Source organism: Calidris pugnax, unplaced genomic scaffold (genome assembly GCF_001431845.1).
Source record: "Calidris pugnax isolate Ruff unplaced genomic scaffold, ASM143184v1 scaffold206, whole genome shotgun sequence".
Classification (NCBI taxonomy): Eukaryota; Metazoa; Chordata; class Aves; order Charadriiformes; family Scolopacidae; genus Calidris; species Calidris pugnax.
The window spans coordinates 2408705-2434495 of record NW_015090957.1 but is presented as its reverse complement, the minus strand read 5'-3'; the positions used below and the strand labels follow the sequence as shown (position 1 = coordinate 2434495).

The 25791-nt window shown below is 37.6% G+C and overlaps 1 protein-coding gene across 16 annotated transcripts in view; it reads right to left on the bottom strand.

Moving 5' to 3' along the window:
- BPTF (bromodomain PHD finger transcription factor) overlaps window positions 1-25785 on the bottom strand; it is a 54868-nt gene extending 29083 nt beyond the window's left edge. For 9 of the 16 annotated variants that reach the window (XM_014952199.1, XM_014952196.1, XM_014952204.1 and 6 more), the window contains exons 1-8: window positions 25022-25785; window positions 12249-13071; window positions 5962-6185; window positions 5215-5412; window positions 4490-4678; window positions 2036-2209; window positions 1697-1902; window positions 131-486 (exon numbers count right to left, since the gene is read on the bottom strand). In XM_014952199.1, the coding sequence (XP_014807685.1) occupies window positions 131-486; window positions 1697-1902; window positions 2036-2209; window positions 4490-4678; window positions 5215-5412; window positions 5962-6185; window positions 12249-13071; window positions 25022-25661 (2810 nt within the window). In that variant the 5' untranslated portion in view covers window positions 25662-25785. Of the gene's footprint in view, window positions 1-130; window positions 487-1696; window positions 1903-2035; window positions 2210-4489; window positions 4679-5214; window positions 5413-5961; window positions 6186-12248; window positions 13072-25021 lie in introns of those variants that run through there. The other 7 variants (XM_014952198.1, XM_014952208.1, XM_014952212.1 and 4 more) reach the window with 5 other exon arrangements.
- Window positions 25786-25791: the final 6 nt, after the last annotated feature.

Here is a 25791-nt window from a genome sequence, read left to right as displayed (position 1 = left end):
TTTTAATACCCTGGAGCACAGAGTGCTTGGAAATCACTGATTTTGAAAAAACAAAGACCATTGCTTATTAACACGATTAGCAAAAATACAAGTAAACCAAGATAATACATATTTTCGTGTATTAATTTACCTGTGGGAAGCCCAGTTAGGGTGAAGGAATGATGCTGGGATATTGTTTTCTAGCTGAATAATAGTTAGCCTCAAAGTGGATATGGTAAGAACTTTGGACCCATGTACAGACCCATTCCATTTGAACTCTCCAGCAGGAGTCAGACAAAATTTATGTGAGAGATGTCGTCTCTTGTCATGGTCCTCCCTGTGCTGGTGCTTGTTCAATGCAAATGAATTAGTGGCGTACTGATTATGATAAACACGGTACTTCCCCTCTTGCCCCAGTTTGAAATAATTGTTTATATTTCCTTTCATCACAACTTCCTTCTTTGTGTTCATTCGGGAAACTTCACCTTGAGAGTTGACCACCAGAACCTTGTGAAAGAAAGAATGATTGCAAAGATTCACTTAAGTTTCAAATATTTCTATTTAGTTACAATTTAGGCTTCAACCATCTATATATAAAACAATAAAAATACCTTGCATCAGTCTGTAGAAATAAATAACCGTTTATCCAGTATACTATATATCAGTACTTAATCACTGATTCTACATAGAGGTAGGATATTCCCAAAGATCAACTTTAACATTAACAAAAACATCATGCAAGCTCCTGAGGAAGTCAAACAGGAACCCTGTTTGCTGGTCTGAACTGCGCCTATTGAGGGAGACAGCTCTGGGAAAACACTTCGCTAAACTTAAGTCAGCTTTCTGTGAATCCCCTCCTGCGTAAATCCCAGAATTCATACATGTAGGTAAGCAAACAAAAATCTTTGACTTTGAAAACACGGCATGGATAACATTACTGATCTCATTATTCATCGCTGAGTTCCAAATTTGAGAGGTTTGTGAATAAATATGGTAAATGCTACTTTACAAGGAAAACCAGTTAACAAAAATAAAATTAATACACCTAACAGTATGCAGACAACTAACTGCAACGAACTCTTAACATTTAAACACTTCTCTCCTGAAGCCGCTGGGCTACTTAAAAAAAGAAAACACACCACAAAAACCACCAAAACCACAACAAACAAGCTACAGCCATACAAAAAATTTATACCAACTGGCAGACATGAGAGAGAGATTTCACTTTTGCCTGCATCAAGCAGTGCTACAATTCTGCAATAATTGTCTAAAATGACCATACTCTACCAGTACAGATTTGTTATGAACTGGAATGTGGCTATTTCTGAGCTACTCAAACAATAATCAAACACAAACCACTGCAAAGTTGTAGTTTTGGCACACCAGTTCTGAGAAATTTGAAGACAGAAGTGGGAAACAATGCATGTAACTTATTATTAGCTATACAGTAAGCAATTCTCTAACTTTTATGACCAGCACGTTAAAGGAAAGGAGGTGCACTGGGTCAGGTCACTCTCAAACCACTCTGCAGATAGCAACTCTGAGAGCAAGCACAAGGGAGAAAGAGGAAAAAAGCTTCCTGTGATATTACATTTTCACCATTTGCTGATTTATTATTACTACTATTTTTTTTTTTTAAGTAGCTCCATAGTCTGCCAAAATTGCTTTTTTTATTTAAAAAAAACCAAACAACAGTTTTCTAAAACAGTTTTCGTACTTCTTTGAGTTTTCCAAGATGTGCACAAACCTCTCTGCCTTCTTTATATAATTTATTTGCTTCATGTGCCGCAGCAGCAACCTGCTGGCTTTTCATTTGGCTCAACTTGCTATCAGGATTTCGTAATCTTGTGAGCATTCGCGTCGAACCTGGCGTGCCTTTTCCTGCACCTGGAGAATCACTTCTTTCACCATTAGATTTCTCTCCTGCCCAGGAAAAAAAAAAAAAGGCTTTTTAAAACAAACTTTAAAATTGGAAGTTCTCTATTGATGCACGCGAGATATAAAGTAAAAAAAAAAGATGCATAAAATGACAGTTAGAGACACTTATTATTATTACCTATGTCTTCTGAAGTCTGGGATTCTCTCTCTGCATTTTCAGCATCATCAAGCGTCTTAATGGCATCATTCTGCCCAGAGCCCATCTCACTCCCGTTGCTGTTTTCAACATCTGGCTGCAGAGGTGCAGCAGATGCACTGCTGGTGTTGCAGGGGATCATCTGACCAATTTCTTCTACAAAAGAACAACTTCATTTTTAGGGTTTTTTCCTTTTTTCTTGTTTTTTGTTTGCCTTTTTTTTTTCTTTAAATTGGATCAATGCAATTCTTTCTAGCTTTAAGTTTTTCATTAAAAAAAAAAAAGAGTCAGTTGAACATCTTCAGCTGGACTGGACAGAAATACCCATAAAATACTAATTTCTTTCAGAGTACTGTATCCATGAAAGTATTTTTTGTTGTGTTTCAAGCAGTTAAAACTTGCACATCTGAAGAACTGAAGTTCATACTTGGATGAAATACAAATATATTTGAAATACAAGACAATTTTTTTCTACAGATGTACACACAGAGAACCCTTTACTGAGATTTTGTTTTGTGGATTTAATGAAATTTGGTATTCCTGCAACTTCTACAGTTTCACCTCTTTTGATTTTCTTGTGCTTTAGGTGTTCCTCAAAGCACACACCTTTCAGTTCCCCCCCAGTTTTCCACTGAGTCTTTGATTATCTTTTTTTTCAGCACATTAATTCTGAGGAATTCCACAGATTTCAGTTCAATTGACACCACTCTGTATCTAACTCTTCCTCCCCAAACTTAAAATATCAGCCTCTTCCTTACAATTTGATGGGACTAGACAATGTTTCAAGCTCAGTAAGGCAAATGGATTCTCGGTCCACAGTTACTGTCCCTGACAGCTGTGGACATTACTGTCACCACACATGTTGCTAAGATGTGCTGCCCGAGTGTAACCTTTGACTAAAGTGTCAGTGATCGCGGCTACTCAGAACTAAATCACTCCAGCTCCCCAGTAAGAACAAGACATCATCCCTCAAAACAACATTGTCTTGGTTTTGTGCACAAAAGACACAGCTTAGTTGTTTATAAAATACAAGAGTTTTTTCTGTTTCTAGAATTCTTCCAAAACATCAGTGATTCTGTTGTTGTTAAGAGAGATGACAGAACAAAACCTCCTTTTTGTGAGATATTCACTCCTAGCAGAAAGATGATTAGGTAAATATTCTGGGATTCTTAGAAGACCCCTAACCTGAAAGTATCTTGCTTTCCGGCTTTGCCAAGTGGGTGGCCACCACTGTTCAATCCATTGCCCTTCTTACTAAGAGGAAAAATGAAACTATTTGTGGTGGCTGCTGTTTGGAGTAGAGTGGAAGCCCCAAACTAGACTCTTAATAACAACCTCCTATCTAAATTCCATTTAACAAGGATGGTCATAGACATTCTCATCTAGCTTTCCACTTTACTCTTATTTGGTCAAATATCTAAAATGTATGCTTTTTGTTCCGTGCACTAGGACATTTTCAGTATAAAAAAAAGTATATTATGAGGCTTCCAGATTAGGGATTAATCTTAACTTTCATTTTCTCCTCCTGTTAACAAAGTTTATTATAAGGTTTGGATGCATTTACATCTGCAAGTTCAAGAAGTGCAATCTGCATCTTAATGGAGAGCTATTTCTGTAGAAGAGAAAATCTTTATTACCACTTTTTAAAACAAAAGACTGAGTATGGCTACATCACAGAATATTTTTACATTTTTAAGAACTGAAAATTCTGATTATTTTAACAGTAATCAGATGTTTAGAACAACATTTGGTTATGTAGTAAAGCTTGTAATAGAATATAATTCTAAATATAATAGAATATAATTCTAAAATACCACACTGATAATTTATGTACCATTTATTTCTAAATCTAAAGTTCGGATGTTTTTTTATTAGTGTATACTTACTACTTTTGAATCACTGACATGGCAGAACAAAACACATTAAAACACAGAAACATCTATGCTTTTAATTCTGAAATCTGTTTAAAATTCCTAGTATGGCAACTTTAATCTTGACATTTCAGTGCAATGGTTTACTCCCGGTGAATGATAATACTTTGTTTGTTAGTAATTTATACAGTAAATGAGAGGTTAAAATAATAAACAAGCCAACAGCAAATTAGAATTTGAAATAAACTTTGATAGGATGCTAACAATCATTATGGATCACTATGGAAAAATAAAATATATAGAAAACAGAACATAAAAAGCTTAGCCATAGTCATCTTTGGAAGGCATGGAAACAAATGCTAATGTCAGAGGACCACAAATTTCAAGCACTAGTTGCAAGAAAATTAACTTTGAAATGTTAATGACAACGTAGCAGTAAAGGATGGCACTGCAAGCAAACAGCATGAGTGATATACGCTGTAAATGGTTTTAGTGGACAAACCAGATAGAAAAACTGCACAGATTCCCCAAATTACAGAGGCAGCAGTAACAGTGCCCTCTGTACCTGAGAGTTCCTGAGGGAGCTCTGATGCCACCTTCTTCTCTGCCATGTTGTTGCTATCAAGGGTTTCTGACTGACACCCCATTGCGTTCTTCCCTTCAGAGCAACTAGTCTCTCCTGCAGAAGGATTTGTGGTGTTGTCATCAGTGCTTGGTGTCACAGAGTTACTTTTATCCCCAACGACTGTTGCCTCTATAGTAAAACGCACAACAAAACTTTAGGGATATTCTTTAGTATGTCTTAGGATGTCATTTGGCATCATCCATAGAAAGCAACCTTCAGCAGCTTTGTTTGTTTGATAATGCTGAAAACCAATGACCTTTCTCCTTTCCTCTGGGTTTTTTTTTTTTCCTCTTTTTTTTTTTTCTTTCTGTGAGACAATACTGTCTCAGAATCAAAGAACAAACTAATTCTGATGAGGAAAACAATGTTAAAAATGATGTAATATTGCTTACTACAAACGTGTTGATCGCAACCTGTAAGTGCCACCTGTACCTCAAGCCAAGGTATTGACAAACTAGCTGTGTTTAAGTTGTAAAGTAGAAAAATTGTTGACATTACTTAACAAGAAAACCAATTAAAATACACAACCACAAAGAAACTGACAAACATCACCTATTATGTAAAAAATAACTTATAGAATTATTAAAAAATAAATATCCCTTTAACACTTAAGAAATGTGAGGATCTTAAATGAAGTTGTTAAAGTGCAGTCATAGTTTCTTTACCTTCTGTTTTCACTTTTTCCGCATCTTCCTCAATGGGTGTTTCCTCAATTTTATCTTGGCGTCCAGATTCTTCCTTGCCTCTCTCAGCATCCATCTGGTCATTATCAACATCACTTTTGGCCTTCTCTTCATCATCTGCTATGTTTTTATCTTCCACTATTTCTCCTTTTCTTGCTCTGATAATGTCCAAAATTTCATCTACAACAGAAAGTATGTTGTCATCAATAAACAACAAACCACCGCCTACAGAGCCACTGAGCAGAAATAACATGACATAAATGCCTCTTTCCAATGAGACAAAAGATAACATCCAACTTCTTACCACTTTTCCCCACTTAAAAGAAATAATTCGAAAAAACTAATTATTGATTTCTCAGTTATTGATTTATACAGTGACAACTTAAATCCATTTTTAAACCTGAGCATCTAATCTTCACATCTTCCCTAGAACCAAGGGTCAAACTTTCACAGATTTATATTGTTATTTATTGCTCCAAGGTGGATAAATTAAGTTGGTGGGGAAGTGCAGAGGAGACATGGGTTCTTCCACGCCTTCCATAACACTGGAGGCCTAATATTTTTGCCGCTCCAAGTCACTTGGAATACATGAAACATAGTCCTACAAGAAGTCAGCTATGCTGATACACCTGCATCAAACTTCTCCACTAACTTCTATAAACTTCTAAATATACACTAGTATTTGATTTGAAGTGCAAGATCTATTCCCATTAAACAAAACATTCTTACCATTTGCTGCAGAAAGGAAAGACTTGTTGTTGCCCCTTGCTTTATTAGTAAGGTCTTCTGTCACATCCATGTGCCGATGAATTTCTTCACGCATCTCTTCCAGAGTTTTACATAGGTCTGCTTCCCAGTAATCTTTGTCTAGGCAGTCAATTAACTCTGCCAGCTGTATCTTTGTGCTATAGTACCAGATTTTCTTATCTTTCTCACTTTCTGAATCTTCCTCTCTGTAAGAGTACAAAAAAAAATAAAATTAAAATATCTAGATAAATGACAAAAATGAATATCTACTTTTGGCAGAAAAATATTAAATGCCAATATCTGAATGTGAATAAACAAATCACATGAGGACACGCATATACAGCCAGTTTAGTACCCAAATACTCCTTTCTCACTTCCTGCCCTTTTTTCACCCCCTCAGAAGTTCTCATGACAGCTTCCTCAGGAAAGCTTCTGAAGAATCTTCTTAAAACTGGTTGGTCCAATCTGGCAATAAGGATTATTCTCACTGTATTCTCACTACTGTAACCAGTAATCTACTCAAACAATTTTCTGATACGGCTCCAGAATCCATGCTGGGTAGTGTTTCTGACTGCATATTCAGGAAACAGCAAAGTTAGGAAATTCGAAGTGTAGAATGCCACATTCATAAAATATTTTATATGAGAATTTCCAAGGCATTCATCTGTGAGAGTTATTGATAAGGTCAAAAGAATCACAATACGATTATCTCAGAAGATCAATGGATTGCCATATTTTTTTATCTTGGTCACTCCATGACACTATGAGCTGAGACAAAACTACTGGAGGACCACAGTGTCCAAAGCATCTCAACAGGGCCACCAGACCCAATGGAACTCCAGAAATTTCTCAAGTACCAGGCTCTCTCCCAGGAGCCTGGCGAGCGGAAGAAGGACACTCCACGTGGTTCTGCAGAAGGCTGCTTGCTTTCAGCTTGGCTTGTCAGGTTCTGGTGAGAGCACCAGCCAGGTCCAGGCTGGCTGTTGGCAGGACCAACTCATTTCTGCAACACACCCCAGCACTCCCAATGCCATCAACACCCTATGGGTGACACAATGGTTTATCAGCCTGGCCTTCACAGGTGGAAGAGGAGCTAAACTGTTGCTTCACTTGCACTACCTGTAGAAGCATTACAGATCTATGGCTCACTAATAATCCTAAACCAAATTGTCGACAGGTATGGAAAACACTGTAGTTTGAAAGATCTGCCCTTGTAAGGTTTGGTTTGCATTCCTCTTGACTAGTGGCCTCCACATGGCTTATATGTTAAAGACAGCAAAAACCAGCCTCAGACACTCAGAAAGTCAGACTTTGTCATCTATCTACTATTTCCCACTTTCTGTTTATGATACAACTGTAATATTTGCAACTCCATCAGAATACTACTAAAATAATGTGATTATGAAGCTAACAATGGCAATAGTACTCAAAATTCAATTGCTAATTTATCACAATCATTAGTACAAAGCAGACTTTTGGTTTTGATGATAAAACCTGGTGTATTGCAAAGAAATACTATAATTTCTCTCAAAGGGCTTTGCTCATAAAAAGCAACTAATTCTACTTTACTCTCCATTTACTCCTCCAGGCTACCAGTAACTTTCCATTAGTTTTACAAGGTAAGTTCGACATGTTTTCTCAAAAAACAGCTCATTTCATTCAGGAAGACTGCCCACATGTTACACATCAAAAAGTAACAGATCATAACATTGACAATCATTTAACTCTATGGAATATTCTATGCTTGTAGACATCCATGTTAAAGAAAAATTAATATTTAAACCATGTTTCCTCTAAATCAAGAAGGTTATTTGCTAACAAGAATAGGAATGACAGCACCTTTATTATACTTTGTGAACAAAACCCACAGAAAAGGAAGATAAAAGCAAACACCCAAAATCTAAGATGGAAGGGGAGATGGGAATGCAAGAACACAGCTTTATGCAGCAAGAGGAAAGAAAAGGATGAAACAAAATGCTTAAGTAAGGAGGAGACGGAAAGTATGCCTTCTGCATTTCCCTCGCAAATGCCCAATGGAAGTGGTGAGAGCAGGACACCGGCGAATCAGCAAGCGTAAAGCTGCTCTGCTCCTTACAAACATGACTGCAGAACATAATCCTGTCGCTAAGTTCATACTTTAATTAATTCTCAACCTAATTCTTAAAGGGAACTTTAACCTTTCATTGTGAAGCCCTAGCTCATTACATGGTTATTTGCTAGACAGATATGCCATTTATACATTATCTTATATGACCCAGACATACAACAACATGGAGGCTTTCTAAAGTCTCACCATTCCATGAAGTCAGGCTGTGCTAATACCCACGTGCCAGAGAGGCAGAAAGGCAGAGAGGCTGGTACACCTTGCTTAAATTTTGACAGTGACCAACCAAGTGTTTTCTTCTTTTTCCACTTTCTCCCTCCACTTAGCAAATCTGAAAGGGCTACAGCTGTGCTAATGCACTCAAGATGGGTATGCACATCACCTGAAAATCTCAAGAAGCATCTGTCTTTTCCTTTCCCACTAGTTCCTTCTATTTTAGTGTTCCATTGGACTGAAAAGGAATTAGCTGTTATCTTCCATTTCCCTATGTAACTCAAGAAAAAGTACCAGTAAAGGTATGCTATATTACAGGCCAATAAACCCCAGAGAGACACCGAAGAATCAAGACATCAAAGCACAAAGAAAATATTCTGCAGAAGGCTCCTAGAGCAAATCTTTCCACATGTGACTCGAGAACTACCCATTAAAGAACTGCTCAGATAATAATCTGGAAGTGGACAATGAGGTTATCCAAGAGTATTTTATTTCCCTTCTACTTAATTTATACAGGGTTTTGAGCACATAATTTCTCTTGAATTGAAGGCTATCACATGTCACAACCTTAGTAACAGAAGTTCAGGAATCAGAGTTTTCTCTTGACAAAACCACAGACAGAAAGGAAGAGGCACAAGCTTGCTGGCACCTACGCTTACACGAAACTCCTCTTTGGTCACACTGCTTTTCTTGTCAAGGTTGAGGTGCATGCCAGTGGAAGCATTGGACTGCTCATTACCAACTCACTAAATGTCAAAGAACTACAGCAGAAATTGTTCTATGCAATCCTTTTTCACAAAGTTATTTAAGACTTAAATTAACAATTAAAAGATGTAAGCTATCTTTCCCTGAACACCTTCTTGCATGGGCTAGAGGGACACTACTTTCACCCTTTGAAGAAATCAGAGAGGGTATCATAAAAAGAAGATGGAAAGATGCAAGGACCGATTCCTGGCGTTTTTCTCTGAGAAGCCAGGCAGCTTCGCCAGGTCAGCGCTGGACAGGTTTGTTTCGTCTCCGGGGGATGCCACTGAGTCACATTCATTAAGTGAGGCCAAGGAAGGGAGAAAATCACATGAATATTTCCAACTTCTTTCAGCATCCTTCACTGCCAGGAACTATTCACTGGCATGCTTTAGAGGCAAGTTTTAAGACTGATAAAAACAACAATGCAGAAGATGCTAGAAAATGTCAAGTAAAGTAATAGTGAAGCAGATACACCCCTTCCTGAATTCCATGCTAATACGGTTAGAAACTGAAGAATTCAGTAAAATGTTTAAAGTAATCTATTCAAATAATGATCCAAGACCTCTTTAATTAATTGGAGAAAATAGAGAAGCATCCAATAGGAACATAAACAGCACGACAAATCTTGCAGATAAAGCTGAAACTGGTTTTGGCCATCGAGGAAGATGCATTCAACTCGGGAATAACAATTTTGTCTTATTTCTGCTATCAAAATGAAAGCCAAGAAATGTTTCATTATCTTCTTTCATAGACATTTGACAAATCCAATACATCTCAATATTTCTGGAAAGATAACTTGTTAAAACACTGCAGCAGTTACCCAGGAGAATGCAAGTCAAAGTTGTAACTTTCCCGACTTGTTAACTTGCAGAAATAACCTTCACAAGCAAAACAAATGCAACTGACCCAGAGTCATCATGCTGCGTTTGTTAACAGCTTGAAACAAAAACTCAGGAATTCATTTTCTCTTTCCCTGTTTTGTTTTTTTTTAAATCCTGTTGATATTTTCTTCTCCTCTCTCTGAGAGGAGACCTCCTCTCCTCGTTGTCCACTTTTCCATCTTTGTAAAAACAAAACAGATGAAAAAGAAAAACAAAACCACAATGATGGGGTAAGCAAAGCTTATTACCCTCAGGAAGTGATGAGTGTGGAAATAAAAGTATAAGTGAACAAGAAGTCCACAAAACCCTTCAAAAGATGGGAAAACCAGTGGTATGACAGATTTATAACATGTATAAGGGGAGAGGGGAGAAGTAGTAAAAAGCCCTAAAAACTCCTTTGAAAAAAAAAAAATGCAAGAATTTAGGATTTTCTTTCCCCCCTGGGCAAGAGTTCAAATCGGTGTTTGTGCAGATTATTTTTAGATCTATTCGTTTCCCCTGATATATTTGATTACATGACATTGGTGAATACATTCTATTAATTTTAATAAAGCTGATATGATAATATCATTCATGAATCTCAGGTTTTAACATTTGGCAGTTATCTGTTAAATTATCCTGCAGTTATCCAAGGTACCAGGTGTGGTTTGATCCTGTTCAGTATATATATGTGAAATGGGTGGGTTTGCAATACAGCATGCTGACTGAATCTAAAAGACATGAAAAATCAAAGTACAGAATTTAATATCTATGTAAATTATTACAGCTGCATTTCCCTGGAATTTAGTTATGTAGTAAATACTTTTGTCCCTTTATGAGGTGGCTTTAGCATGAAGTTTTAAGGTGCATTATGCACACATTTAGTTATGGCAAAGTTCTATGAAAAGTCTAGTGGAACAGGTTGTTTCTGTCCATTCCACACTGCATCGTTACGGAGTACTACTGCTGCAGATCTACCAGAACAATGGCATATCTGGTTTTTCTTCCAATTCCATCAGGAGGATTTAAAAAATTTTTCACCCAAACCACATACTTCAGGAATAACGTGTTCTGGAAGCACGCACGGGGACATTTACGCTAGCTGAAGGCACAATATCTAATGGCAACAGGAAGGATCAGGACGAGCAGGGAAAGAATCTTTCAACCTAGATAGTCCACATGACAATACGAAAGACAGTCAAGAAACAACTAATAGAAGAACTGCATTTCTTCTTGTCTTTGTAAACCTAAAAATACTTCTCCATTTATGTTTTAAATTATTTTAATCGCTAACAAAAAAACTAACAAAATGGAAAAGCCAGTAAAAATTTTTCTTTTGCTGCATTGTTTAAAGTTCTCATCTATTTTGATTTGAAACTGAATACTGTGATGTCTTTTCTCTTTAAATAAATCCCCATTAGGATACAAATTTTACATTCATAAAACTTGATTTATGATTTCTGAAACAAATAATTTGCCCACTGAACTCTTAACAGGAATGCAAAATCACTAAAAAAAAAATTAAATACATTTAACATTTGAAGATGTCTTTTCTAGTGCAGTTAAAACTACTACCAACGACGTAGAGAAATAATTTTTATGTGTGTAGATTTCAAAGGATCAAGAAGCACCTACCTGATTTATTTTAGTTTAAAATAGGTTGAAGTACTGCCTGTATCAAAACCTTCTGTACGTCAAATATTTCAATTCACCCGGAAAAAAACATTATTTCATAGATCAAGTTTAGTAAAAAACAATTAACAACCTGCCTACATATTGGGGGGAGGGAGGAGGAGCCTGCCTACTTATCTTAAAAACACCTCCTGAGTGACTCTCTGGATTTTTTATGCTAATTCCCAGCATATGGCAAGCACAATATAATCGTTCTGCCAGTACATTAGAGCAGTGTGACAAACCCACCTTTAAACAACCTTTTCCTCAACAGTTTGGAAGGAAAGATACAAAACCCAAGCAAAGAGGAAACTATCTGTAAGTTATTAAAGCAAAGGTAACTAGAGCAAGAAGAGTATCAGCCACTTGTCCTTCACAATCAAGGTTTTTGTGAAAAATCAAACTTTCAACTGATCTTCTGGAAACAGAAGGTAGGAAATTATGTGTGAGGCAATGGAAAAATTAGGATATCAACAGCTTTGGGCTGACCACAACATCCTGCTGAACTATCTGAATGATACACCACATACTGCCTGCGATTGAGTATGAACACAGAATATGAAAAACCCCAATAATAGTATGAAAGATTCTCTGAATCTTTTAAAAGGATATATTAAAAATACATACAATACAGTATTATTGTTCAGAAAATACTAAATTATTAGTTTACTTACATAATGATTCTCCTGTTCAGAAACCAGTACTTTCGTCTATGCCTGTCATATCCAATAGGTTCATGTCGAATGTATGGTTTATTTTTTTGGATTTCAGCAACGCAGTCAGTTACTCCAGGCACCTTATGTGCTACGCAGACCTCACACTGCCATTCATCTTCCGGTACCTCCTCGAGAGGTGGTTTCACACACTCCAAATGGTACACAGCTGAACAAGTTTCACAGCAAAGCAAATCCCCAAGTTTGTGACAAACCCTACAATGATCATCATACTGAATAACACCTTCTGACATTAACTCTTCACGTGCAATGTTTGTTGTAAGAAACTGATCCACTAAGAACTGCAGAACTTTGATTTTATTCTCTACTGGTCCATAAGGATAGTCCTCTGTCTCTTGGTAAGGAAGAACATGATGGTATTCCTTGTCACTCTCACAATATACCCGCAGAACCTCTGGCCACGTCATTCCATCTATGAAATACAAAGTGGAATTAACGCTATCTTTGAGGTCAGCAGGTCCAAAGGTAGTATTTGAAGTGTCTTCTTCACGTAAAACTGCTTTTAAAAGCACTATATGCATCTCTGCCATAAGCGTGCACTGCTCTTGACTTACCAGAGCAGCACAGAAGTCCTCAAAACGAAAAGGAGAGAGGCGTAAAACAGTGCCAAAGTTCCTTAGTACCTCATAGATGGCAATAACATTCATTATATGCTCACTAGGCACCATTAAGTCCTCTGAGGATTTAGGAAACTCCAAGGGTGGAATATCTTTTTCTTCCAATATTGGAGAACGAGGACGATGCACTCTTTGTCTTCTCCTACCTGGAATAAAAAACAAGAATAAGAACTTTGCCATTCACACATCAACACGTTTAAATATCTATCATCAATGACCGTGTCAAAGGTCACATCTTCACGGGATGTGGCTAAGGATTCACATCTTCATGGTTACATAAATGTGGTAATTCAGCTAATAATCTTATACTTTAATTAACAGGAATAAAATAAAATAAACATGATATCTGAAGTTTTGCTTTAGACCCCTACAGCAGTTGCATTTCCCATATAATATACATCTATTGTTTAAATTAGTTAAAAAGAAAGACATTTCCCTCAAACAAAATACTAATTTAAATTTTTTTATTTTTATTCAGCATGACTAGTTTATCATTCCTCCTTGAAATTTTAACTTCAAACTTGAAGAATCAAGCTTCAAACAACAGATATTTTGTATTGAAATAATGCAAGCTGTTCTCCTATCCAGCAATAGAACAGGAAAGAGATCCACAGAAGGAGGAGGCGGCAGAAATACAGAAGGACAAAGCCTAACACAAAAAGCTAATCCAAAGAGCTGTGTCACTACCTAAAACACAAGACACCGAGCATAATTAATCCAGTCTCAGATGCTAATTCAGATGAGATGCTACACTTTCCTCCCTTTAATTCCACTACCCTTGATGCCAAGCAGAAGGAATAACAAAAGAGGAAAGTTTCTGTATGTGGCACTACTGGACAGATGAAATAGTTCAATCTTTTACCAGTACAGTATGCAGTTAGACACAACTGTTTTGCAGCTATCAGTTGAAGTATTAGGATGCACACATTAAACCTGCTTCCTTTTTTAAATACAAACCAACCAACCAAACTTTAAAGTTTAGACAATCTCATAAGCTAATCATAAAACCATCCTCTTGGTTTAACACCAAGAACTGGGATGAAAACTGGTTTTAGGTTCTCTGAGATTCTGGTCAACAACTAAATTTCGTAATTATCAACTCTACACAGAGAAGTGGTTGGCAGAATGCATTTGATCCACAGAGAAAATCCAATGGAAAAAATAAGCTGTCCATAACAGCAATTTCATATGCACACTTTAACAAAAAGTGACATGTATTATGTGTGATCTGAGACTGAAGAGTGACACAACCAGTATTCTGGAATATGAGAACTGTTAGTAATTATTATTAGTAATTAATTATTATTAGTAATAGTTGGCACCATCCCTGGAGGTGTTCAAAAGACGGGTTGATGTGGTCCTCCAAAATATGGTTTAGTGATATTGTTTGTGTTTTTTTATTGCTTATTTCTTATTTATTTTTTGTCAGAGTTGGGTTGATGGTTGGACTAGATGATCTTTAAGGTCCCTTCCAACCTAGATGATTCTATGATTCTAATTTCTTGATCAAATTCTGTGAATAACAGACCCCCCCCAAATAGGTGATTCCAGAAAATTTAGAGATAAAGTAAGTGCCAGTCATCTGGGATGTTACCATTAAGAGGAAATGTTTCTCTGTGGCATTTGTTCAACCCACCCTACTCTCTCCAATACTCCCATAAATAAAGGAAATAAGTCTAATGGGAAGTAGGGGGGGAGGGAGGAACCAACTAAAAACAAATGACCTACTAAGGCAGGCAGATACTCAAAGACAGTTTCTGCTGAATCTGAAAACACCATCACTAAAACTTCAATGCATTGAAAAGGAAAAAAAAAGTTCCCCAAAAGAAAAGCTACCTTTAAGAAACACCTTGATGTGTAACAGACAGTTTGCCAAATGATTCCAGAAGAAAAATAAATCGGTCATTGAACTAGTTTGGCAAGATGACACCAGACACATCTCTCCCTCACAAACTTTAAAGAATGAAATCTCATGCAACAAATTAGATACTCTGAAACAATATAGAAGATGAACTGCCAGATATTTCCACAACAGAACTAATGGGTCAACATAATCTGCGTATAAAAATAAATTTCCAAGTTTAGTTAAGTTTGGGTTCTGACTATGGAAAATACAAGAATGCTTGCATGACTCTCTTCCAATACACTTCTGCACAAATCTGTGGAAAATGTTTAATCATGGCAAACACACAAAAACACAGGAGTTTCACATCCAGGCACAAAGCAAGCATTCTTACAGCAAAAAAAAAGTTCTTACAGCAAGAAATATCTACATGACAACCAACTTTTCTATCATCATGATCCAAAATCATGCATGCATACACCAGAGTTGCTTTAATAAAAGACCCCAAAGAAAAACACACATACACGTGCATACCCACAGATTAAATTGTGTTAGGGTCCCGAAGCTTCCCTTAATATGGCAGGACAGTGTAGGAACAGCCCTAGTAGGTGGTCATGCAAGACAACAGATTTCAGATACTCTGAAATCACTAATGGCCCTCATGGAGTCCAAATATCACAAAAAGCTGGTAGAACTAGAAACCAAGATTCTTTTCAGTGTTTGCAACCGTAGCAGAAAAACATGCCTATTGCACAGGTAAGGCACAAAAGAAACTGCCCTTCAAAAAAGCAAGCCCCAAGAACAACACCCCTAGTTTACCTAAATTAATCAGAAGTGACACCCCTCCCCCCCCCCCTACCTAAATTAATCAGCAGTGCCCCCCCCCCCCCCCCCCCAAGTGATTTCAGGCAAAGATAAACTACAATGAAGGAACACTGCTGAAAGCAGCAAAGACTCCTTATTTCCTCTCTCTTTTTGAGATTTTCTACTCTGAGAATAAAATTATAATTGTCCTATGCTTTATTTTTATCTTTCACTGAAAAAAAACCAGACTCCCTATATACCATCTTTATTGAGGTCTCTTTCACAGGAGATAAACACTGGTATATTTATTACATCAAACAGGAGAAGAAAAAAAACCTTAAAACAGGGCTTTTCCAATATTTTCTGAAAAAGTTAAAAAAGTTCACTAACACTTTCTCTTAAAAAGAAAGCATATTGGTACAATTAGAGGTCTAAAATAAATGTGTTATTGGACACAAAGTATGTTGCAATACCATGATAAAGAATTCTACTTTGGTGCAAGTACAACGTAACGTTGCATTATTCAGGCCACTCTTCATCTTCTATTTAAATTGATTTACATATTTTCATGTTTGCTTTGGTATAAAGCACAGAAATTTCAAAAGTAATTTTAAAACTAATACTTCAGACAATAAGGAAAAACATACTGCATTATAAAATGTTTGCTTCGTTTGTCCACTCCTCTGTGCTATGGCTTGCGGAACACAGCACAGTTACTATAAATCACACACCACGCCTCGAGCTCAAATCTTTTCTCTTTTCAGACACTGAACTGCTTTGGGCTATTCTGCACTACATACAATCTGTCTTCCAGAGCTAAAAAAAGAAAGTATTCAGAGATGCAGAATATCCCAGACACATTTTTATTGAATGCCTTGGTGGCATAGTATTTCAAATATTTTTATTTTTTCCTTTCCAATTTCACTTAAAAATTGTCACTGATATTTGCTGTACCCCAAACCCAAACCAACAAAACCAAGCAGTCTAGTCTCCTGTGAAAAAGATAGACATTCTCTGCCAAGATACTCATAAATCTTGGAGCATTCTCAGTGGCTGTTGAACTTAAATTAAAAGCGTAAGGCAATGGAATATGATATAATGATGTCAAAGTGCTAGTCTCTCTTTTAAGCTGAAATTTTTTGTGTTCTGCTGGTTGGGTGGATGAACCCCTCCCTTTGTCACCCACTCAGGCAGCGGAAGAAAGGCAGTTTTGAACTCCAAATAAGGACTCTAGCCTTGTTTGCAATTGTGATAATAACAACTTCTTCACTGCTAATTATCTGCAGTGTGCTGACACCCTGTCCAGTTCACACTCCTCACAAGCAGTTTCAACTTCTGTGAAGGTTTTTGGAAGATTACAGCTTGCGTTTACACAACAACAAAAAATCCCTCAAACTCTGAAAAAAGTTTTCCTACAATAAACATATCCAATTTTTCAAGCTCTTCACCTTCAAGGAAAATCTTCTCTTTTCCACAGGGCAAATTGCACAAAGCTTGAATTTGACATTCACTGGCAGACAAAAAAAAAAATCCAACTTTGGTCCCTTTAATCATTTGTATGTTCAAATTACTTATTACTTAATTTTTTTTTGTTTGTTATTCATCGTGGATTCTCCACAGGGAATTTTTAGTACTATCTGTAAGAAAGAGTGTTAACTGAAATGTAACACAAATTTAAATATTTAAGACAGAAGTGCAAGCTTGTTTAGATTATACAATTGATGATTAAACAATAACAAACATTTATTTTGATTTGGGACACTACGTATGTGCATTACATTAATACGTATTTTAAATAATATATGGAAGTGACAATAATATAGCTCAGTGCAACTGACCAGTCAATAGAACTACACTGTTGCCCTCTTTTCTTAACTTTGTATTACTCCATCAGCTACTGCCATTATCTTGGTATAGCTTAAATAACTTTGGATAAATAATTTTTATGATATGCCCTGAATAATTTCCCATTTGTGGAAATCTCTTTTTGTGGCAGGAGATTTTTTTTTGTTTTAAGTAGAAAATGCAATTTGTTTTTTTAGATAAAGCAGTACATCAAGAGGATTCCAGCACAGATTAGCAGAAGTTACTTCTCCTTTAAGCACCACCACCACCTGCCTGGCTAGACTTTCAAACTGAATCTACATGTACCTACTCACAATTAAAGTCAATTTACTCACACTGAAGTTTCCCAAAATTACTGTTTTATTACATGTAAATATCTGCATGTTAACCAAATCCCTGAATCAAATTCCACCTTCAAGTTTGAGCCAGTACAAAGAGAGAAAACGTCCGCTTCTGCGCCATTCAAATTCCATAGCTTTGGAACGGAAGGATAAACTGATCTGCCAATAGCTTCCCGCTGCCATGATTGTGCTATTTACAGGATCCAGATCATCTTGAGTATCTCAGCATTATACTTCTATCTAGCATAAACTTCTTTCAAATCGCATTCCTTCACTAGTTGTCTCCAAAAGTGATGAAGTAGTCTGCAATGGCTGCCTCTCCCTATTTTGAATTCTCTAATTGAAGAGCTGCCTGTAATTAACATTAAAGAGTAAACAATTTTATTCATATGGCACATTTAATTACAGATATTGTTAATTATAGACTATACTTACCATAATCTATTAAAAGAATTTATATTACAAATATTTAAGCAAAACACACTAATGATACTTGAAATAAAATGAAGTTACTGAACTAACAGGCTGAGCACCCAAAACCAGAATTTACTGAACCACTTTAAGAAGCCTCAAGCCTTGCTTTATTTATTATTTTTTTTCAATTTTCCATCTATTCAACCTATTTGGTTCAAATTTAGAAATTTCAAAATTTAGAAATTAAGCAGCGTTTAAACGGACCAAAAAGCACATCTCCATTTTCATTCACAGACTGAAAGAAGGAAAGAGAAAGCAATTATCTATTCTTTAACTCTTTACCACGGGGGAATATGGAACTTAAAAATACTTTAACCATCTTTAACATATCTTCTGATTTATGTGGACGGTTTTAAAACAGAGTATTTGAATGAACTATTTACATCAGTGTCCAGAATACAGAAAGGCTGTACCATGACTCAATGACTTTCATGCTCTCTGTGCTCCAATTACCACACACACATAGTCTAACAAAAATCACAAAAATCCAGTTTTGCCTCATCTCACTCATGTTAACACATCCCTTCACTCCAGATGCACAGTACCAGTAAACAGGGCGTTTCAGCCCAATATATTTCAAGTAGTGGAGTTGTGAATGGAGGCCCTACGTAATAAATACTCTGTCAGAACCACCGACTTGTTTAAATGGGCAGAGTGGTATGACACTGGTATGACCTAAAAAATAAACACAAGCATTTCTTGATGAGAAAACTCACAATTGGTCTCTTTTCCCTTCTCTAAAAAAACTCTCCCTTCCTCATAATTTCTTAGCACTGGGGCACTAAGACTCCAGCTTAGAGCTCTTGGTCACAGTTACGGTGGGAAGGATAAACTTGATGGAGCATAGGGGACAGAAGAGACAGACTGAGGAGTTTCAGAGACTTCAGTAATCCACCACAGGAAGGGGAAAAAAAAGCAGGAAAAAAAAGCAGGACACATTCCCCCCCAGTCACACACCACAAAACTGACCCCAGCAAGTGAAAAGAATTTCCATTTTCCCCCAATAAGAGATCAATTTTTGGCTTCAAGTTCCACAAGTCCAGACAAACTACACTACTCTTACATAAAAGTCCATCTTTAGTAAAACAGAATTGGGTTGGTTTTGTTTTCCAGATCATGAGTCACTACGGAAACTTCTCAACATAAAGACCAACTGGCAGTTATATGATGCCCTGGAAGCAGAAGTACTCCTTCGAGAAGATAGATGCCCTCTCCTATGTTTTCCTTCCTCCAGGAAATTTTTGGCTTTTGACTACCCTCCTAAACTCACTAAGACTGTCCTATTTTTGTTTGGTTTTAATGAATAAATTTGCTGTCTGATTACTACTTTGTATTACTCCTTTGCACCAGTCAAGTTTCAAATGAGAATGCACAGCAACACACCAGTTCTCGTCAGATATCACTGAGAAAAGTGAAAACAGTTGATGAAAATCCCTCAGAGAACATTTTTTGTGTTTTTTCTTTTCTTTTCTTTTTTTCCCCACAGCAGAATGCAGAACTGGATATAGCTACACGTTTGTCACAGCAATATCCAAACTGGTTCCTTAATTAAAAGGCAACCTCTTGGGAGCACATTTGCTCAGCTTACACCAAAGAAGAAAAAGCAGTAAAACGAATCAGTTCAACATAAAATAAGAATACATTATGAAAAGCAGTACCAAAATAGAAAAATCTAAATCTTTTTCTTGGGTTGGGCCAAAATGAAAGGCTTTGACTTACACAAAACATTTTTTTTCCTTTAAAAAATGCCAATATGACAGTAAACATGTTTCTAATATTCACAAGTCAAATAATCTCTTCCAGAAAAAAAATCTGAAAGAGTAAGATGCATTTGTAACTACTTGTAAGTGCAGCTCCAAATTGAATATTGCTCTGCAGCAATCATACCTAACCGAAATTTATTTCTTTTGTCTGGAAAAAGGAAAAGAAACAACCACAAACCAGATTAAACTTAAAATCTAAACCAACATTAAAAAATGAGACATTTCAAGCACCACAAAAGTTTTAGAAGTTGAAGCACAAATGAACAAATAACCAATTGCTAGACCAGATCCTGAGCGCTTCTTTCTGAGAAAGAACACTCATATCACAGAAATTCTCAACATGTGCTGCTAAGTTAAGTTTGACTACTACCTTGAGTTGTACAGAACTAAGACTTTATGTTCTTTAAATCCTGCTTTAGAACTTTAAAACTTGTGGTTGTTTCCTTGTTCTGTTTGTACATCTGTCAGTTGTACACTTCTAAATCAAGCTAGGGTTCTCTACTGATTTTACATTAAAAATTTAGTTTCTCAACCTTGTGGCCATCAGTACACTCTCAGCAGGAGCCAGGAATACAAATCCCTATATCCTAAGGTACCATTTTAATATTCAGATAACTAATGCAAGACAAGTAGAAGATCAGATCCCACACTGTCATTCCCAGAAGTACTCAGGTCACACCCCTTTTGTGCCTAGAAAACCAGGGGAAAAAAGAAAAGAAAAAAAAAAAGAGCAGCACTAACATAATGATTTTCAGGAACATTCTGACAGACAATGTCTTAGTTGGGACACACTCAGGACAAGCTGCAACTAATTTCAGAAGTTAGTGAGCCCTGAGATCCAGCCCCACTCTACTAAAATCCACATTTATTCACCTTACACCAGTTCTATGCAATAAAATGGTCAGCTATGGAATTTTACTGCAAACCTACAAAGAAAGGTTGGACAAACTCATCTGCAGTACATCAAATTATTCTGCCTTTTATAACAATCATACTTTGACAATGTTACACTATTTGATGTACGGAGCTCCTTAGAAAGATGACTGAAGCAGCAAATATCCTCTTTAGATAAACTGTAAATTTGCATGTCAATAGAGCAGAATGGGCCACAGATTTACTCCTTTGGCCTTCTACCCAATTTCTTTGCTAGAACTTGTCGTCTTCCATTTTTCATGACTGCAATAATGAACTAGCAATAGTTCCTCTAGACCACAAATCAAAGTTCAGATTACTAAGTGGTAAAATAAAAGCTTGCCAGATTTAATTCAGAGAACAGGGTACCCAGGTAAGGTGTTTGGGAGGCTGGTAAATCTTCTCAGGTGACAAAGAGGCTGCATATCTCACTGTCCTATCTCAATGTCTCCCTTTAAACAATTCTTAAAGAGCAAGAAAGTGTTAAGATATAAAATTACTACAGACACAAAATGCAACACCTCATTTCCAGTTAAATTTTTTCACTCCAAAGAAAAAAGCACACCAGTGAAGTAACTGTTTAATAGAACTGATGGTCAATCACAGTAAATGCTCAGACTAGCAAAATCCATCTAAAAATTTTATTTAATGTATTTTAAGACAAATCTTTTGTCTCATAACTCCACTGCTATGTACTTGCTTGTTAGAAAACCGATTATTATCTCAGCCAAAATCTACATATATAGCTCTTCCTAAAGCCAGTGTTTCAAGTTTTGCCGAAGAAAATCAAGAAACAGAAAAAAAGGAAGAACTTCTAGGCATCCTGATTAAATCCTTCTTTTAAAATTCTGCAACATATGGAAAATACTTGATATCTATCTGCAATTGTGAGAAGCCTAAAGTAGAACTTACGGTGGACAGGTAATGGCAAAAATATTTAGTGATACAAGACACACAGAATATCTATCCTAAAAATACCTCTACCTTTGTATTCCCAGAAGGTAAAACAGAGAAAGGACATTACACACAAACAAAATCCTTCTACCAGAAGTCCATCCAGCAGAAGAAAAAGCAATGATAAATATTATATGCAATCACATTATAAGCTTTCACTGTACCATGATTAAGCATTGTATCTAAGGCATTTTATCATTCCTAATATTTTGCTTCTTTAAATACTTGAATAATAATATAGTAACAGAAGTACTCCTACATCCAAGTTCAAGATATATTGTAAACTCCCCAGCAGAGCACAAAGACAGAGCCTTTCTTGGCTAGAGACACTGCACTGTGATTTTTAATGTGAAAAAACTGTAAAAAGTCTGTCACCCATTTAAGTGGGATGTGACTTACGCGTAAAACTTTGGTTGGTAGGAGTTTGATTGGGGTTGCAATTTTCCAATGTCCTGCTTTCAAAATATAAACTCTACAGCCCCCAAGACTACATCCCATAAGTGGTAGTAATTTAGGCTGCATGCAATTGCAGGAAGATAAGTGGAGAATGATTGTTGAGCATCTCTTCTAGTAGAAAAAAACCTAGTAGGCACCACAGGATTCTGTCAGGGACCAGTTTAAAACAATGGAGAAGACACTCCCTCAAGCCCTCCCATTAACCACTGCAACTTTGTCACTGTATATTACAATTTGTCTATTTCGAAGACAAATGTTGGAAAGAAAAGGACCCATAACTAAACATAATTAAAGACCAATTCTGGCTCAGCATGCACCTGAGACAGAGAACACTGGAACCCACAGAGAAACTCTGAAGACACATCACTTTATGTTTGCCCGAACTCTTAACACTCTTCTCTGCACTGGCCGCTGTCAGATAAAGAGATAGTGAGTTTAGGTGAATCTTTTCCTTGCCTATTAATGCTGTTCTAATGTCAGGTATCTCTTCCTGGATTATGATAAGACTAAGATTTCAATGAGTGCCACCACTGTGTAGCAGGGCTCGCAACACAGGGATTTGTTCAGCAGAAGCAAGACACAGACTGAGCTGACCCAATGAAAAGTTCCTACTTTCTTTGCAAAAGGGCAACAGCAAGTCTGGGAGAGAGGGAAGGAGACCTTTAGGCAAATACTGAACTAATAAGAACTGCCACTAAATTGCCAAAATAACAACATAGATGTTTTAACTATCAAATACTCAGTATTAAAAAACAAAGAAGCATGTAAGGATGAAAATGCTTACACCTAAACTTATATTAACATAGTTAACCAAAGTTACCCTAAGTGAGAAATGAAAATGTAAGTGATCAAAATGGTTTCTGATACACCTAAATCACACATAAAACTTGTCTACACTTATACAACAACGCACAAAGGTATCTTGTTATTTGCCAAAACACTTAAGTACATTTCAAAAACTGAATACACCCATACTCTGTAAAACTCATTTTAAACCTGGATGCTCATGTAAAAAATATGTGCCCTGATCTAGCCAAATAAAATCATAAAAATATTCTTTCCCTGACAAAAGCATCTCCCAAAAAGAGTAATAAAAATTAAAGTTACCAATACTAAGCAGAAAATGAACAGTTAAAAGTCAAGAGAATACTTAATAGCTTTTTTCTTCTGTGAAGCCAGACCTCACTCTTTAAAGTAATAAATATTCAAAAATTTCAATCTGATTGCAGGACACCCCTGCAACAGGTAAACTAACATCTTAAAAAAAATTAAAATCTCTAAATTAAATTCATTTAGTAATCTATGTACTTATTTTGATTCATTTAGGTTCCTGAGCATATGGATACAGATTAAAATATAAAGAGACAGACAGACAGACATACAGAGTTTTTTAAAGGACTATTGTGAAGTTGTATAATAAGCTGATACCATTAACTCACCAAAATAAAAATAAACGACACATTTGGTAGCCAGTACTTCCCCCTTTTAAAAAGTCGTCAGCTAACTGCTCAAAAATACACTCCTTTTTTAATTAAGATGCAATGTATTTGCATCAACAACCTGTTCCTCCCCTGTTCTAAATTGGCCAAATACTTGTACAGCAGCAGCGTTTGTTATCCCGCAGCCCAATTCAGAAACACTCCTAGGTCATCCCTAAGTTTAACTATTCTCCTGATTCAGAGAGTTTTTAAAAAAATAAAAATCCTAAGCTTTAACTCCATTCTGGAATGAATTCAAATAAATCCAAAGCGCTTTTGGTTAGATAAAGAATTTTTGAAGCTGAAAACCCACATGGTTAAGGAACTAAGGACAAACAGAAGTGCAGGCCTTAAAAATTTGAGCCCAAATTTGCCACTAGAGATTTAAAAAAAATAAAATAATCACAATGATGTTTAACGAGTTTTAACCCCAACACAAGTTTTAAAGGTTGCCATATCTTAAGATAAATGTGGTATTTAAAACCAAGACTTTTGACTCAACCTCCACCTTTTAATCTTTGTGTTTAACTAAAACTAGGTTTACACCCTTGCAATGAGGCCCTGTGCACTTTTCCCCAAACTGTAACAATGCAATCTCCATTTTGAACAATGCACCTCATTTCCCTCCTTGGAAAGCTAGTTTTGTCTTAAAGCCAGTAAATGCTGGATCCAGTTATACCTCTAATCTCAAGAGCCTGAAAATTTTCAGTGTTTATGGTTGGTGGTTTTTTTTAGGCCACTTCAAGTTGCATGTTCTTCCTTTCCTTTTAACATCAAATTATATTTGCAAGCACAATCCATCCTTTCCTGTATATATTTGAAAGGACCTCCTTGCAAGGCATGCACCTCATTTCCCTTGTTTTTAAATATTACATGAATGGTCCATGCACTTTTGATATCCTTTGCAACGTGTTCTGGTGTATGATGCATTTCTGCAGTCACCAGAATCTCCATGCATATTTGCAAAGCATCCCCTTTTTACAGCATCTACTGCCCTCCCGCCCGCCCTCCTCTCAGTGCATGTGTTTGTAAGCATCCTCTAACGTTCCCTGCATTCGTGGGGTTGCAGTCGTTAATTTGCATACCCCTCTCTCCCTGTGAGTGCTTGCAGGCATCCCTTACATACACGCATGGGAGGAAGAATGCGTGCGGACTGTATTTGCAAACCTAGAGGGAGCATGTGGGGTGCCCTCGACTTGTTTTAGTTCATCCCAGTGACTCTCTACCTGGGGTGCTGCTGTAGGTGCTGTGGCTCCTGAAGCTGCTCTCAGTGCAATAACTGGCATCATCTTCATCCTCCATCTCTTCAGGGTAGTCAGAGTCATCGTCGTCCTCCTCCTCCATTATCTCTTCCTCCTCTTCCTCCTCGGAGTCCTGGTTATCCTCGGGGTCTCCCTCCTCTTCCTCCTCGGACACCATGCTCTCCTCCTCCTCTTCGCTCTCATGATCATCGTACACCACTTTGCTGATGCTCCTCCTGGACGAGGCAGCCCTGCCTTGGCTGTTGCAGCTGCCTCCTCCGCCTCCTCCCCCTGCTCCTCCAGCCCCAGCCCTGCCCCTACCCTTACCGCTGCTGCCTCCCCCACCAGGGGTGCTGCTGCTGCCGCTGCCTCCCTTCCTCTTGCTGCCCCCCCTGGGGGAGGCGGTGGCGGGGGAAGAGGCCTGGGCAGCCCCGGCTCCCTTCTGCTTGGGCCCCGCCGTCTCCGCCTGGGCCGAGGTCGCCCACCTGCCGCGGCTGCTGCCCCGCTGCCGGGACCTCAGCCCCCCGATGGGGCCCGCCGGGGCGGGCGGAGCCGGGGAACTCGCCTGAGCGGTGGCCGCCGCCGGCTGCTGCTGCTTGGGCGGCCTGCCTCGCCGGCCCCGCATCTCTGGGCGCTGGCCGAGGGGGGAAGGGAGGGGGAAAGGAAGGCTCGGGAGGGCGCTCGGAGTCCGGACAGGCAGCTACGGGGAAGCTCCCCCCCCTGCGAGGGATCCGGGCCGGGGAGGGGGGCCGCCG